This window comes from Rousettus aegyptiacus, unplaced genomic scaffold (genome assembly GCF_014176215.1).
Source record: "Rousettus aegyptiacus isolate mRouAeg1 unplaced genomic scaffold, mRouAeg1.p scaffold_m13_p_6, whole genome shotgun sequence".
In the NCBI taxonomy this organism is placed as follows: Eukaryota; Metazoa; Chordata; class Mammalia; order Chiroptera; family Pteropodidae; genus Rousettus; species Rousettus aegyptiacus.
This window is the reverse complement of record NW_023416309.1, coordinates 65,698,927-65,715,513: the sequence shown is the minus strand read 5'-3', so window position 1 is coordinate 65,715,513 and position 16,587 is coordinate 65,698,927. Positions and strand designations below refer to the sequence as shown.

The 16,587-nt window shown below is 35.0% G+C and overlaps 1 protein-coding gene across 3 annotated transcripts in view; it reads left to right on the top strand.

Moving 5' to 3' along the window:
• Nucleotides 1–16,587, top strand: part of ULK2 (unc-51 like autophagy activating kinase 2) — a 94,605-nt gene that overhangs the window by 66,423 nt on the left and 11,595 nt on the right. For all 3 annotated transcript variants that reach the window (XM_016145139.2, XM_016145140.2, XM_016145141.2), the window contains 6 exons: nt 1,234–1,379; nt 3,295–3,375; nt 4,462–4,748; nt 5,607–5,794; nt 6,151–6,254; nt 15,885–16,031. In XM_016145139.2, the coding sequence (XP_016000625.1) occupies nt 1,234–1,379; nt 3,295–3,375; nt 4,462–4,748; nt 5,607–5,794; nt 6,151–6,254; nt 15,885–16,031 (953 nt within the window). The remainder of the gene's footprint in view (nt 1–1,233; nt 1,380–3,294; nt 3,376–4,461; nt 4,749–5,606; nt 5,795–6,150; nt 6,255–15,884; nt 16,032–16,587) is intronic.

Sequence of the window (16,587 nt, the reverse complement as noted above, 5' to 3'; positions counted from 1 at the left end):
ATGCATACATGAAAAGATTGATTTCAACTACAGGATACTTTGCAAAAGAGTGGAGTTTAATGTAATAGTACAAAATTTCACTGACGTGGTTTCAGATTCCACATTGTGACTAATCTTTTAGAAATGACAACTTGCTGAGTTTTGGTGTAGTATCAAAGAAGAGTATCACAGTTATCTGAAACACCAACCAAATTTTCCTCCCCTTTCCAGTTATGTGTCTGTGTAAGTATGGATTTCCTTCATATACTTCACCCAAAGTAACATATTACATAATAGATTGAATTCAGAAACAGTTAAAAGAATCCAACTGTCATCTGTTCAACTAGACATTATATAGAAATTAGCAAATATATAAAATAATATCACACTTTCAGTAATTTATTTTGCTTTTGGAAGATATAATTATTTTTCCTAATCTTATGTTAGATGTAATAAATTTATTTTTAATGAATTAATTACAAAACTTTATCAGTTGTAACTTTTCATACAGTAAATATCAATAGATACAAGTTGTATAAGTAAATATTCTCTGGACTCTTCAGTAATTTTAAGAGTATAAAGGGGACCTAAGACCAAAAAGTTGAAAATGGTTGATATGGTACATAACATACTACCTTTGTTAAAACAAGACGAAAATAAGATTATACAGTTGACCTTTGAACAACTCAGTGGTTAGGGGCAATCCCTGTGCAGTCGAAAATCTGACTCCCCCAGAACTTAACTACTAATAGTTTACTGTTGACCAGAAGCCTTTCTGATAACATAAACAGTGGATTGACACATATTTTGTTTATGTATTATGAATAAAGTAATCCGGAGAGGAGAAAATATTAAGAAAATCATAAGAAAGAAAATACACATGTAGTATTTATTGAAAAAAGTCTTCATATAAGTGAACCTACGAGGGTCAACTGTATATTCAGATTTTTATTTGCTTATATATGAGTTAAGGAACTCTGGAAAGACATTAGAAACTAAAAATAGTGGTAACCTTTTGAGTAGGTAGGATTGAAGAATGTTGGGAGTTAGGCAGACAGGATATAAGGATGAGAGAGAGACTTCACTATATAGTTTAATACATTTTATGTTTGTTCCATGAGACTGCATCACATTTTTTAAAAAATCGACTCCATGGTATATTGTAGGAAGTTTGAGTGGGAAAAAAAATACAGAAATAAAGACAGAGTCCTAGCACCTGCCAGAGAATAAGTCATTTTATTTTATTTTTTGCAGATCTGCAGTGGTACGAAGGTCTAACACCAGCCCAATGGGCTTCCTCCGGTTGGGAGCCTGCTCCCCAGCGCCAGCAGACACAGTACAGACAGTTGGGCGAAGACTCTCTACTGGGTCTTCCAGGCCTTATTCACCTTCCCCTTTGGGTAAAGAGAGTTTAAAGCATTTGTTTTCAATCTTTTTTTACTATGACAAATATGACACTCTCTTAAGGAACAGTGTTTCATGATGGCATTGTATCTCGCTGATTGCAAATCATATCCCACCCCTTCAACGATACCCCACTCCTGACTGCCTCTTGAGAATCTTTGTATAAATCCGTTAGGACCTCTCTTGGAAATATGGTAATGCAAATAGATCTTATGGATAAAAAGCATCTTCGTTAGGCTGGGGCTCAGAACACAAAGCCAGAAACCCTAAGTTAAACTACATTAAATGCCTCTCCTACTTTCCACTCAGATTTATGAGGTTTAAAAGACAATAATGTACATAATAGCATTCATTGGGTTATGTTCACCAGAGGTCTTCCAGCTCAGGGAAGGATATGGTGGCAGCTTCATTACAATCTTCCCACCTCTTCCGGAAATCGTATACAACAACAAAGAGAATGCTAAAACAATCAAACCAAAAGCAAACAGTAAAACAACAGCAACAACAAAAACCCAACCAAACAAACCTCACACCAAAGTTTTAGTGAAACTAAGACAAAATGCTCCAACTTCAGAATACATGTAAGAGGCCAAAGCAACTAAGATTGCAGAATCTGTGAGAAACAACATTGATATGGAAGGACAGGTAGTACAGAGAGGGCTCAGTGGTGGCAGATCTCAAAATTGCAAAAAAAAAAAAAATTTTGTGTGTGTATGTGTGATTTTTAAAAGGAATGAATCATCACCCTCAGCCAAAACTGCAGGAGTAGAAGTAAGAGAGAACGGGAGGAAATCTCGGGAGGTGGTAAAGTAAGAAGGATTGAAGTCGTGCTCAGAAGCCCTGATTAAAACAAAAACCCACAATGATATACATTTTTTAAGTTTATATCACTACTTCACCTGTTGCAATGGTTTCAAAGCTGTTTTTAGCTGAAATATTTTTTTCAAACGGAATCTTGGCCCTCCATCACCTCCTCACCAGCTCCTGAGGCACTCCAAGGTCTCTAGAGACAAGTTTGAAAACTTACCCTTGCACTCAAAGAAAAGGCCCTTCCTCAGGATCTAATCTTTGCCTGCCCACCTAACAACTTGGTCAGTGCCTCTTCTTTTTTTATAGACATATGTCTCTTGTCTGCTTAAATGCCCTGAAGTCTTCCCTAACTCTCCCTCTTGTTGGTTTAGGTTCTCAGAGGTAGATGCAGAGATGTGCAAGAGAGATTGGGGAAACACCTGTGGCAGATAAAGGGGAAGAAGCAGGAGTTGACAGGGAGCCCCTTCAGACCACGATACAGATCTGAGCCCTGAGAGGGATAGAGGAAGGAAGGAGGAGTCCTGACTATAGTAAGATCTAAGAAGGTTTTAACCTGGTTGAAGGAGTATCCCCAAGCACTAAATTGTCCAGATTTCCTGGCCTTCCCAAACCATATGTAGTCAATGGCTGGGAGCAGCCCTGGGAGCATGCCTTAGCAAGGAACATGGTAGATTCACAGGGGCAACAGCTGGGCTGTCAGTCAGCTCCATAAGCCTCTAACACTTTGTACAAACTCTTTGTACTTTTGTCTTAAAAATATACCTGTTATAGGCATTGGGTTGTTTACATGGTTTTCTTTCCTAGTGATCTTCTTTGAAGGAACAGTGGTACATGACGGCAGTGCATCTCACTGATTGGGAACCATATCCCACCCCTTCAACTATACCCCACTCCTGACTCCCTGGAACTTACATGGAACTTTTGATCTTAATGTGCCTAGTACCTAGCACACTGGTTGCTTAGTGTTAGCTGAACTAAATCTGTGCTAATTAAGTTTTGTAAACTATAGTGTATTGTGCAATTTGTGCATGTGTTGCCTGTTTACATCCTTTATTGGTTTTGAATCATTTCTCATTCCTTTCCCTATTTGCCTCTTCATAGTTGGTACCATTCCTGAGCAATTTAGTCAGTGCTGCTGTGGACACCCTCAGGGCCATGAATCCAGAAGTAGAAACTCATCAGGTGGGAGATGTATTTGGTATATTAATAATTTTCATCTCATTATAAGTGGATTTGAATTATGTTTTTCTAGTCTTATCAAAAGTACAGAATTGATATGAAATATATTCTCTGCTATCCTATTTTTTAGAATCTTGGTCTAACATGTTTTTAGATAGCCAATCGAATATCTCTTGGGTATATGATTCTTTTTATGAAAATAAGTCTTAGAAATTAAGTAATTTAGCTAAATTTTGGTCATTGTCACACAGATAATGAAAATCAGTATAGGAAATGAAATTTTGTTACTTTTGTTAATACTGTTCTTGATAAGAGCCACCAGTTGGCATCAGATAAAAAAGAAATATAGTTGTTTATTTGCTTTATTATGTAATATATACATGCCTGTAAAGTATGTGTAAATTATACTTTTATAAGTCAAATTTTATTGTATGTGCATTTGAGGAGTTGGCCAGTTAAAGGAATTCTCTGTTACTTAGAAAACCACTCCTTTCTAAGTTAAGTTTTCATATTCTGTTTCCTTAGCTTTCTCTGGATCATAACATTTTACCACTAATTTTATTTACGTGTGTGTGTGTGTGTGTGTATGTAAATACACATATATATGTACATATAGGTGTGTGTGTGTGTATAAATTTTATATATATATTTATTTTTTTTTTAGTAAAGGGTTATTCTGGGTTAGTTTGAAAAGTTTATTTTAGTTGCTATGTTAAAAAATAATTACATTGATATACCCAAGTATGTATTCATATAAAGGTATATCATTTTGTTGTTTTCATTAACTTTAACCATTTACTATATAGTTCTGAGTAGACCTTCCATTAATCCGAGTTATTTGATAGATGCTGATAAAAACAGCTAATATACCTCCTGAGAATTCTGTCTTCTGAGAATACCAGTGACAATGACTTGTCATTTTTGTAGAGGATGACAAAAAACAGTCTCTTGCCAAGTTAATACTTTTATAATATCTCATGAAAAACAAGGCATTCATTGGAATTCTCATTTTAAGAATTGTCTTAATTCTTAAATTTTTGTCATGTACTTCTTCACTTTGGGTTAGCTTTGCATTTATTTTCTTGATAGGTTCTCCAGTGCCACAGACTCAGTCACCACAGTCTTTCTTACTGGGTGCTAGACTGCAGAGCACCCCCACCCTCACCGACATCTACCAGAACAAGCAGAAGCTCAGAAAGCAGCACTCTGACCCTGTGTGCCCATCCCATTCTGGGGCTGGGTACAGCTACTCACCTCAACCCAGTCGGCCTGGCAGCCTTGGGACCTCTCCCACCAAGCATGTGGGATCCTCTCCACGGAGTTCTGACTGGTTCTTTAAAACCCCTTTACCAACAATCATTGGCTCTCCCACTAAGGTGTGTTTATTAACACTTTGTAGGTGTTGCGACTTTGTGAAATTAACATTTTAAAAGTGGAACGTAGGGTGCTGGATGGACAGTCAAGGTTTAACAACAGAACACAAGAGAAATTGAAATAGAGAAGTCTATTACTCATAGGTCCTGAAAGAAATACCAGGCACACCTCTGGGGGCCACACAGGGATGTCAAGGCTGGGTACAGAGAGAGATAGGACCTGAGTACATGCCTTTATTAGGGTTTTGGGGTGGAGTGCTTTAGGGTTCCTGGCTAATGCTGATCGGTAGATTCAAATCAAAAGATCAGGGTTCTGGTGAGCTCCATGGGGGTCTTATCTAAGGGGAACACAGGTAGGAGATGGTGAGGGAGACTACTGATCACAAAGGCTTTTAGGGGAGTCTCATGAAGAGCTTATATTTGCTTGTGACTGTGGGCTGCTATCTAGGGCATGCTATTGCAAAGGGGGCTAGTGTCAGCTTAAGGCCTCTGTAGGCCACTTGGCTAAACAAAATAGGTGCAAAGTCAGTAGTACCATGTTCAGCTTAGCTGTACTCTCTATAGTAAGTCATGAACTAGTATACTAAGTACTTTATGGAAAGGATTCATAATGAGAATGGCTACAATTTAATGATCACTTGCTATGTGCCAGGCACAGTATAAGTCCTTTACTTGTTGAATGTTTTATATACATTATCTCAATGAACTGTCCAACGTTACAGAGGTTATAAGTAGAAGAGCCAGTATTTGAATCGGATCTGACGAACTCCAGAGTCTAAGCTCCTGACTGTTCTGCCATGGAGCCTGACAATTCTGAATGCTTTATACTTTGTGATAACTAGCTTACTTGTGTTTCTTTAGGCCACAGCTCCTTTCAAAATCCCTAAAACACAAGCATCTTCCAACCTGCTAGCCTTGGTTACTCATCATGGGCCTTCTGAAGGCCAGTCTAAAGATGGGAATGACCCACGTGAATGCTCTCATTGTCTCCTAGTACAAGGAAGTGAGAGGCAGAAGTCTGAGCAACAGAACAAGGCAGTGTTTGGCAGGTAAAAGACACTGTTTCTTTCCAGCCTTAAACATGAAAATTGTAATAGTACATATATTCCTGTTATAAAAACACTAAGAATAAATTAGTACCTGGTTTATGTAACATGGTTAATGATATGAACTATGTGCATTTAGAATCTCTGAAAACTGTGGATGCTTCCTGTAACTGTAAATTACAGAGCTCTTCCTTTCTTCCTGAATTTCCTGAATATTCTGTTTCTGCCTTTCGTTTATTTTGTTTATTGAAATTTATCTCTACCTTGAATTGTTTGGATCTATTTTTTGTCTTCTTGTTCTCTGACTTCCCATTGACCTTTTTCTGGCTTAAAGTATACATTACTACTACTCTTTTTAGATCCGTCAGTACTGGGAAATTATCAGATCAACACATGAAGACACCTTTAGGTGGACATCAGGGCAGCACAGACAGTTTAAATACAGAACGACCAATGGATATAGGTAAGAAAAAGCTTTTTTTTTTTTTTTTTTTTTTTTTTTTTAAAGGCAAGTAATTTTTTAGCATATGCAACAAATTAACTTCCTGTTGCCGCTGTAACAAATGTATAATCTTACAGTTCTGGCGGTCAGACATCTGATCTGAAATGGGTCTCACTGGGCTAAAATCAAGAGGGGTTGACAGGGCTGCCTTCCTTCTGGAGGCTCTCGCGGGAATGCATTTTCTTGCCTTTTTCAGCTTCTGGATACTGCCCTCATTCCTTGACTTACGGCCCCCTTCCATCTTGAAAGCCAGCAATGGCCAGTCTATAGACTCTAATGCCTCCTTACTCTACATTTAAAGGACCCTTGTGATTTCATGTACCTACTGGATAATCCAGGATTCTCTCTCTCTTTTAAGGTCAACTAATTAGCAGTTCTAGTTCTATCTACAACTTTAATTTCCTTTTGCCATGTAACATAGCTTATTTAAAGGTTCCAGGGGTTAGGACAGGGACATCTTTGGCTGGAGGGTGGGGGTAATTATCCTACTTATCTGTTTCAGTTGACTGTTCATGAACTTATTCAGATTTCTTTACCCCATCCCTGTCATTTCATCTTCTTTCTAAGTAGGCTATTAAGAAAGGGGCTTGTTTAGCATCTTGATGATCAACAGCCTATGTGTTACAAGGAATTCTGACTGAGATTGTTTTTTTCAGTAGGATTATACTGGCTAAAATTAGTTTAAATACACATGTTCTCTTAAGCATTTCTTACATAGCAAGTAGAGCCTATAAAGAACTGTGGGTCACTGGGACCCCTGGTCCTTTAATAGTTGTTCCAAGGACTGTTATGTCCACAGACACACATCTAGATTACTTGGAGTACTTGTCAAGAAATACAAACAAAGGGCAGTTTCTAGACCTTAACCCAGGGTCTTTAATCATATTTTCCGAGAAGGATTCTAGGAATCTGTGTCTTTAATAAGCTCCCCATATGATTATTATGTACACCTCAATTTAAGAATCACTGTTGTAACCTCTTTATTCTTGTTTTCTCTATAATTTTTTTATTGACCCCCCACCATAAGCAAGTAAAGGAGGAAATATGTGGACCAACAGATATCTGATTGAGTATGATTTCTAATCCAAAGGGAACATTATAGGATTATAGGATCTTAGATTTCACTCCACTCTCTTTTCACTTACATGATTTCTGAAGAGAAGTCCAGTGTAATTCTTACCATTGTTCCTCTATGGGTAAGGTGAGGGGGTTTTTTTTGTTTGTTTTTTTAAATTTGTTTTTTTGTTTTTGCTTATTCCAAGATTTTTTCTTTGTCTTTGATTTTCTGCAGTTCAAGTATGGTATACCTAGGTGTAGATTTTTTGGTATTCAAACTGCTTGGTGGTGTTATGAGCTTTTTGGATCTGTGATTTGCTTCTGTCATTAATTTTGGAAAATTCTCAGTTATTACTACTTTAAATGTTTCTGCTCTTCTTCTCTTCTTCTGATATTCCCATTATGTGCATATTATTGCTTTGTAGTTGTTCCACAGTTCTTAGATATTTTGTGATTTGGGTTTTTTACACCTTTCTCTTTTTTCTTTAGTTTCGGAAGTTCCTATTGACATCCTCAAGTTAACTGATTTGCATTAGCCATGTCTGGTCTATTGATGAGTTCATCAAAAAGCATTTATTCATTTATATTTCAATGATTTTGATTTATAGTGTTTCCTTTTGATTCTCACAAAGTGTCCATCTTTCTGCTTATATTACATGCTGATTCTTTTTTCCATTAGAGCCCTTAGCATATTAATCATAGTTATTTTAAATTTCTGTTCTGATAATTCCACTATTTGTGCTATATCTGAGTCTAGTTTTAATATTTGCTCTGTCTCTTCTTTTCAAATTGTTTTTACCTATTAGCTTACCTTTTAATTTTTTGTTAAAAGCCAGACATGAGCAAGACACTGAATAAAAGGAATTGAGTTAGTGTGAGATTTTTTGTTAATCTGCCTAAGAATTAGGCTATGTTTAGTGTTTGCTGTAGCTGTAGGTGTCAGAGACTAAACTTTTCTCTGATGTCCTTTTTAATCTCCTTTGTCTTTGAGTTTCCCTAGATATCCCTTCTTAAATAACATCTGAACCTTGCCTAACTCTGTTTTCTAAGAGTTATAGTTTAGCTCTTATATTTAGGTCTGTGATCCACTTAACTTAATTCTTGTGGATAATGTGTAGGGATCCAGCTTCATTCTTTTGCATGTGGTTATTCAGGGGTCCCAGCACCATTTATTTTATTTTTTATTATTATTTTTTTTATGGTGACAGTTAACGAAGTCCGATAAGTTTCAGCTATACATTTTGACAGTAAGGCATATATATATTTACATTGTGTGTTCACCTCCCATATTTAGATTTCTTTCAGTCACCACATATTTGACCCCTTTTATCTCGTCTACCTCCCCTCCCTGGTAACCACTAGGTTTGTTGTCCATGTCCATGAGTCTCTGTTTGTTTGTCCTGTTGCTTTTAGGTTTATATCCCACATATAAGTGATATCATGTGATTTTCAACATTTTCTCTCTGGCTTATTTTGCTTAGCATGATTATCTCAAGATCCATCCATGTTGTTGCAAATGGCAGTATTTCATCTCTTATAGCTGAATAATATTCCATTGTGTATGTGTACCACAGTTTCTTTATCCAGTCATCTGTCATAGACGCTTCGGTGGCTTCCACGTCCTGGCTACTGTGAATAATGCCGCTCTGAACATTGGTTTGCAAATATCTTTTTGGATATGGGTTTTCAAGTCTTTGGGGTAAATACCCAGTAGAGGGATTGATGGATCATATGGTAGATCAATTCTTAGTTTTTTGAGGAACTTCCATACTGTTTTCCATAGTGGCTATAGCACTTTGCAGTCCCACCAACAGTGTATGAGGGTTCCTTTTACTCCACATCCTCTCCAATATTACTTGTCTTGTTGATTACAGCTATTCTAACAGGTGTGAAATTGTATCTCATTGTGGTTTTGATTTGCATTTCCCTAATAGCCAGCAATGTTGAGCATCTTTTCAAATATTTGTTGGCCATTTATATGTCCTCTAGGGTCCTCTGCCCCTTTTTTTGATTTGATCGTTTTGTTGTTGTTGTTGTTATTGAGTTGTATAAGTTTTTTTTGGATATTTTAGAGATTAGGCCTTTATAGAAGGCACTGTTTGCAAATATATTTTCCCATTTGGATGGTTGTCTCTTTCTTTACCTAGTTGATGGTTCCTTTCGCTGTGCAGCTTTTTAGTTCGATATGGTCCCATTCATTTATTTTTCTTTTACTTCTCTTGCCTTTGAGGTCAGATTCATAAAAATCTTCTTTAAGTCCAAGGTCCTTGAGTTTAGTTCTTATGCTTTCTTCAGTGCATTTTATTGTTTCAGGTCTTATATTCAGGTCCTTAACCCATCTCCAGCGCCATTTATTAAAAAGACTATTCTTTCTGTCATTGATTTTTTTTTTTTTTGCCAGCCTTGCAAAAAAAATTAGTTGACTATAAAGCATTTATTTCTGGACTTTAAACTTTATTTCAAAATTTGTATGTCTGTTTGTATGCTGGCACCATACTTACTGCTTTGGTTACTGTAGCATTATAGTAAATTTTGAACCATGAAATGTGAGTCTCCACCTTTGTTCTTCTTTTTCAAGATTGTTTTGGTTATCCTGCATTTTTTGAGTTTCCATTATGAATTTTAGCATCATCATACCAATTTCTTCAAACCTGCTAGAATTTTGATAGGAATTTCATTAAATCTATAGATCAATGTGGGAAGTATTGCAATCTTAATTTTAAGTTGATTTTTGAACATGGGATTTCTTTCCATTTATTTAGGTCTTTAATTTATTTTATCAGTGTTTTATAGGTTTTAGAATACAACTTCTATACTTGTTAAATTTATTTTTAATTATTTTATTTTTGGTGTCATTTTAAATGGAATTGTTTTCTTAATGACATTCTCAGATGGTTTATTGTCAATGTAAAAGAAATATAGTTGAGTTTGTGTATCACTCGTATACCCTGCAACCTCACTGAATACATTTATTAGTTCATATAGTTTTCTAGTGGGTTACTTAGGATTTTCTATACACAAGATCCTGCCACCTGTGAGCAGAGGTAGTATTTTCTTTTTAATCTGGATGCCTTTTATTTATTTGTTTTTTGCCCATTTACCTTAGCTATAACCTCAGATACAATACTGAGGAGAAGTAGTGAGAGCAAACGTCCTTGTCTTGTTCCTGATCTTGGTGGGAAAGCTTTTAATCTTTCATCATTTAGTATGATGTTAGTTTTGAGTTTTTCATAGATGCTGTTTATGAGCTGAGGAAGTTCATTTCTTTTTCTAGTATGATGAGTACTATGTATTACTTTAGTTGATTTATTGCATGTTAACTCACCCTTTGCAATCCAAGGATTAATCCCACTCGGTTTTGTTATAATCCTTTTTTTGTGTTGTCAGATTCAGATTGCTACATTTTTTGTTTTTGTTTTTATTTTTGTTTTGAGGTTTCTGCATCTATACTCATAAGCTATTACTTTATAGTTATTTTGCGATGTCTTTGTCTGGTTTTGATGTCATGATAAGATTGACCTTAAAGAATGAATTGAGATGTGTTCATGCCCCTTCAGATTTTTGGAAGAGATTGTAAAGAATTGGTATTCTTTAATGTTTGAATTATCTTGTCAAGTTGTCTGAGACCAGGCTTTTCTTTGTGAGAATGTTTTGATTACTAGTTCACTCTCTTTACTTATTATAGATCTATTCAGATTTTTAAGTTCTTGTCACTTTCTAGGAATTTGTTCACTTCATCTGAGTTATCTTATTTGTTGCATGCAGTTGTTCATAATATTCCCTTAAGCTCCTTTTTATTTCTCTAAAGTCAGTAGTGATGTCCACTCTTAATTTCTGATTTTAATATTTGAGTCTTCTTTTCTTTCTTAGTATAGCTAAAGCCTTGTGAATTTTAATATTTTCAGAGAACCAACTTTTGATTTTGTTGATTTTCTCTATTTTCCCATTCTCCATTTCATTGATTTCTACTCAAAACTTTATTATTCCCTTCCTTCTGCTTGTTTTAGGTTTAGCTTGCTCTTCGTTTTCCTCCTTTAACTACTGCTTTGGCTACATCTCATAAGTTTTGGTATATTGTGTATTTATTTTCATTTATATTATTTTCTAATTTCCCGTGTGATTTTTGTCTTTGATCATTGGTTATTTGAGAATTGTTCAATTCCCACATATTCTAGTCCATTAAATTTCCTTCTGTTATTGATTTTAATTTTATTCTATTTTGGTTGGAGAACTACTTTGCTGAGTTTCAGTCATTTAAAATGTATTAAGGATTGTTTTATGACCTACAATATGGTCTCATCTCAAAATATTTTATATATGCTTGAGAAGAATGTGTATTCTGGTGTATAGTGTTCTAAAGATATGTTAGGTCCAATTGATTTATATTTCCTTGATAATATTCTGCTTACTCGTTCTATCTATTATTTAAATTAGGGAATTGAATTCTCCAGCTGCCATTGTTGAATTGTCTATTACTCGCCAGTCATTTTGCTTTACATATTTTGGGTTTTTATGGTAAGGTGCATGTATATTTATAATTGTTATATCTTTCTGATAAAGTGATGCTTTTTAAATTATAAAATGTTCTTTTTTTGTTGTTTTAAAGTTTAATTTGTTTAATATTACTATGACCCATAGCTTTCCTATGGTGTTTGTTTGCATGATCTATCATTTCTAATCCTTTTACTTTCAATCTATTTGTATTTTTGAATCTAAAGTATGTCTTCTGTATACATATATGGTTGAGTCTTGTTTATTTACTCTAGTCTGACAGTCTCTACCTCTTGATTGGATTGTTTAATTCATTTATATTTAATGTTATTACTTATATAGTCATTTTTTGTTTTCTATACATGTCATATCTTTTTTGTTCCTCTGTTCTTCCTTTACTGCTTTTTTTTGCATTAGGTGAATATTTTCCAGTGTAGCATTCTGTTCCTTTTATTGAATGCTTTTCACTTTATTTTCTTAACTATTTGTGTACAATATACATATGTTATTAGGATCTACTTCAGAATTATATTAATTCCAATGAAATACTGTTACATAACTTCTAGATAGCTCTATTCTCCTCCCATTTGTAGTGCTACTATTTTGTCTTTTAAAGAGGATAAGAAAGGAGATCAAGTATATATTTATATTGTTATAGTAACCTTCTTATTTACCACTTCAGTTTTTCTGTGTGTGTGTGGTGTGTGTATTTGAATTATCATATGGTGTCACTTGCTTATTCCATCTGGGGTGAGTTGCTTTCAACTTGAACTTCTCTTTGTATTTCATATAAAGTAGGTCTCCTAGTAACAAATTCTTCCAGCTTTTGGTTATTTAGGAGTGTATTTTACCTTCATTTTTGAAAGGGCTTTGCTTGATTGACAGTTGTTTTTTTTTAGGCACTTTAAATCTGACATATCATTGCCCACTGTACTCCATTGTTTCTGCTCATAGTTAACTATTAATCTTATTTGGTTCCTTTGTGTGTGAGAAATTTCAAGATTTTCTTTTAGTCTTTGGCTTTTACTATTTTACTGTTTGTTTTAGTGTGGATTCTTTGAGTTTATTGAGCTCTTCAATACATAAGATTGTTTTTCCTCAAACTTGAGAAGTTCTCAGCCATTATTTATTTGGATATTTTTTCTGCTTCTTTGTGTCCTCCCCTTCATTTACATATAGGTACATTTAATGTTGTCTTATATTTCTCTAAGGCTTTGTTCATTTTAGTTCATTCTCTTTTCTCTCTTTTCTTCAGATTGCATAATCTGAAGAAAAGAGAGAAACTCTTTTCAAGTCTTCAAGTTCATGGTTTTTCTTTTCCATCAATTCACAGTTGCTGTTGAACCTCTGTAGTTAATTTTCATTTCAGTTATTGTTTTTTTTAAGTTCAGAATTTCCATTTGGTTCTTTTTTTATAATTTCTCTTTTTATGGTTGTTCTCCATTTAATGAGACATTTGTTATTATGTTTTCCTTTACTTCTTTCAGTGTGGTTTCCTTTAGTTACTTGAACATATTTAAAATAGTCGCTTTGAAGTCTGTGCTCATTTTGACATTTGAGCCCTCTCAAGGGCAATTTCTGTTACCTGCTTTTTTTCTTACCGTGTATGGTAACTCTTTATTATTTTCATATATCATAATTTTTTGTTGAAAACTGGACATTTTATGTAATATTTTTGTAGCAATTCTAGATGCTGATCCCCTAGTCCCTCACTCCGTGGCTTGTTGGTTTTAGCTTGTTTATTTATTTAGTCTTGGCTGGACTATTTTGGTGATGTCTGTTTGCCACATAGTGTGAAGCCTCTCATGTCAATCCTCAGAGGGCACAGCCTTGGGCATGTGTACAGTTACCCAAGGGTAACAGTGGTTTTAGCAGAACTCTATATTTCTCTGATCTCTCAGGCTGTCTACCTCTGTTGTTATCATACCCAGCTCATAGCCTCCACTAATCATCAACTGATTGCTCTCTTATTTTTGACAATATTGTTGGGGTATAAATTGTTCCACTGACTTATTTACTTAAATTCTAGCCCTTTTGCAGAAGTAGTCTCTAAAACCAGTCTTTCAGCTTTGTTCTGACTGTAGGAGGGCTCTTCTTAGCTGTCTCTTTCCCTGGTTCTCTCATTTAAAACTTCTAGACAGTCTGTTTTTTAGCTTATTCTTCTCATAGAGCTACGAACTTCCTCTTATTTGCTTACCATCACAGCCTTCCTTGTTTTGACAGTGCCCTTAGGTGTGATCTTCCCCATGATCTGTTTCAAATAAAGTCAGTTTCTTTGGGGAGAGTTTCAGAAGTCTGTTCTCTACCTCCCCCAGCCCAGGGGAAATCCTGTGCACCATTACTGTAGAGCTAGGCATGAGGACAGTTGCTCATTTCTTTTAGAGTGACATCCCTGCTTTGTGAGCTTGGTGATAGGTAGGGGTGCAAGCCTCTGGTCTTCTTGGCTTATTTCTACTGGCATGTAACCCAGCCCTTAGTGACAGGTGAACTGGGGGGTGAGGGGAATAAGGGCCCTAGTGTTTGATCTACTGGTCTAGGTTAGAGCTTCCACCCCATGAGAAAGGGGTGGGTGGAGACACAGTTCTTACCCAGATGTAGTAGATATTCTTGAATAAATGTTACATTTCCTGTTTGCCCTAGGACAATTTCTAGAGACTTTAAATGGTTATTTTAAAAAAATAATTTTCACCAGTTTTGATTGTTTCAATGGGGAGTAAGTCTGCTGTGCTCATCACACTCCACACTGCTCTTCTGGAAGTCATTTCTTCTTCTGTATGCTTTTTACCAAAAGTCACTGGAAGTTGGGACAATTTTTGAAAACAGCTTGCCTGAATGACCATATAATGTTTCATTCTTTTTAAATAAATTTAAATTTCATAGAGCTTATAAGTTCTTCATGAATATATGTTATAATTTAAGTCCAAGTGTATGGATGAGAAACCACAATATTTTTTCTTAGTATTTAGGCATAAAATCCATCTTTTATAATTTTGATTCTTTTTCCTTTCTTTTTTCCACATGAACTTTATTATTGTCATTTGAAGTTACAGATTTTTTTTCTAATTATGTAGTTTAAGTTTCTGAAAACAAAAGCTCTTATAGGAAAATTTAAGACCTTAGGATATAAATAGGGTCATTGACTCTTAAAATATACCCATGACCACCTTTAAATACTTTTATACCTACTAGAATAAAATCATAAAAGATATTACATTAAGTAGAGGGAATATTTATGTCATTTTGTGTATCTGTGTAACAATAGGTACTATTTAATTAATTTCCACTCACTGTTCCCTTGTTCTCTAGATTTTTATGAACCCTCTCTTCTGCCATTAATTGGATACTTTAATTTGCTCTGCTGTTGCAGACAAAATGGACACTAAGAGACAGTTATTTTCTATATGCGATTCAGTGTCTCTCTTTTCAACTTATGATTCATGTTGTTAACTCCTGCCTCCATTCCGTGGTATCAGAAATGTAATGTTTTTCAGATGCTTGAATGTGAAAATGCTTTTGGACAACTTTGATTCTTAGCTTGTTGGATGGGAGATTTTTCACCTTATCTTCATTTAGCCCAAGCTCAGCCCATCAGGCCTCTTTGACATCTATCCCCTTTCTTCCTGACAAATGTAAGGGTGAGATTCTAAGGTATATCTGTACTTTGACTCAACTTTCTACATCTGTCTAAAGCTCTGTTTGCTGTGGAGACTCCTGATCCTCTCTTAAGCTTAAACACACATTTTTATTCCCTGTTCTTGGATTTCCACTTTTTCAAATTATCCCTACAGGTGTGACTGCAGTTCATGTATTTTAGAAGTATACAGAAGTAACTCAGAATACTAGGGCTTTGGTGTGAAGAAGATTAACAGCCATGAAGAGATTACTATAAAATATTGTTAATGTATATCTGTAATGACTATTTATTGTATAAAACAAAACAAAACAAAAAACACTAATAACAAAAGTAAAGGTCTCCCTATATTTCAACCCCCAAATATAGACACTATCAAGGTAATATAACTTTTTGTATACTTTTTGTTGTAGCCCCTGTAGGAGCCTGTGGTGTACTGGCACCTCCTATGGGAACAGCAGCAAGTTCCAGGGCTGTCTTGTTTACTGTAGGATCTCCTCCACACAGTGCCACAGCCCCCACTTGTACCCATATGGTCCTGCGAACAAGAACAACCTCAGGTGAATTGTCTTATTACAGTCTTTGGCTAGTGTTTGGAGTGTAGTGGTCTGATAATGACTTAATTATATAACTTAGACAAGTTACTTGACCTCTCTGGACATCAGTTTCTTTTTTTCAATGACATGGAGATAACTATTTTCTTTACCTTAAAGGGTTATAAGGAGTAAATCAGGCAGTATTTGTTGAATAAAAAACTTCATGAAATAAAAGTACTATATTCTATATTTATAATAGTATTACTATTATAGCAATATAATATAAATGTGACTTTTCAATGATGAGGCAGCCGTGCATACATACATGGTGCTTCCTAGCTTATACTGAAAACTTATTTTAATATATCCAGTAACTTTTTTTTGAAAATGATAGGTTGTTCTTTATGCTTGTTTTGTTTTTTTAGAAATCTAGGTTTTACCTTTTTTGTACTTTAGGTGTCTTTTTACTTAATCCTATATACATTTAGGCTAATAGATTACTTTTATTGTTCATACTCTAAAAATAGGTTATTAATACTAAAATTTGTATTAATATTAAAGCTTAAAGTATTTAGATTGG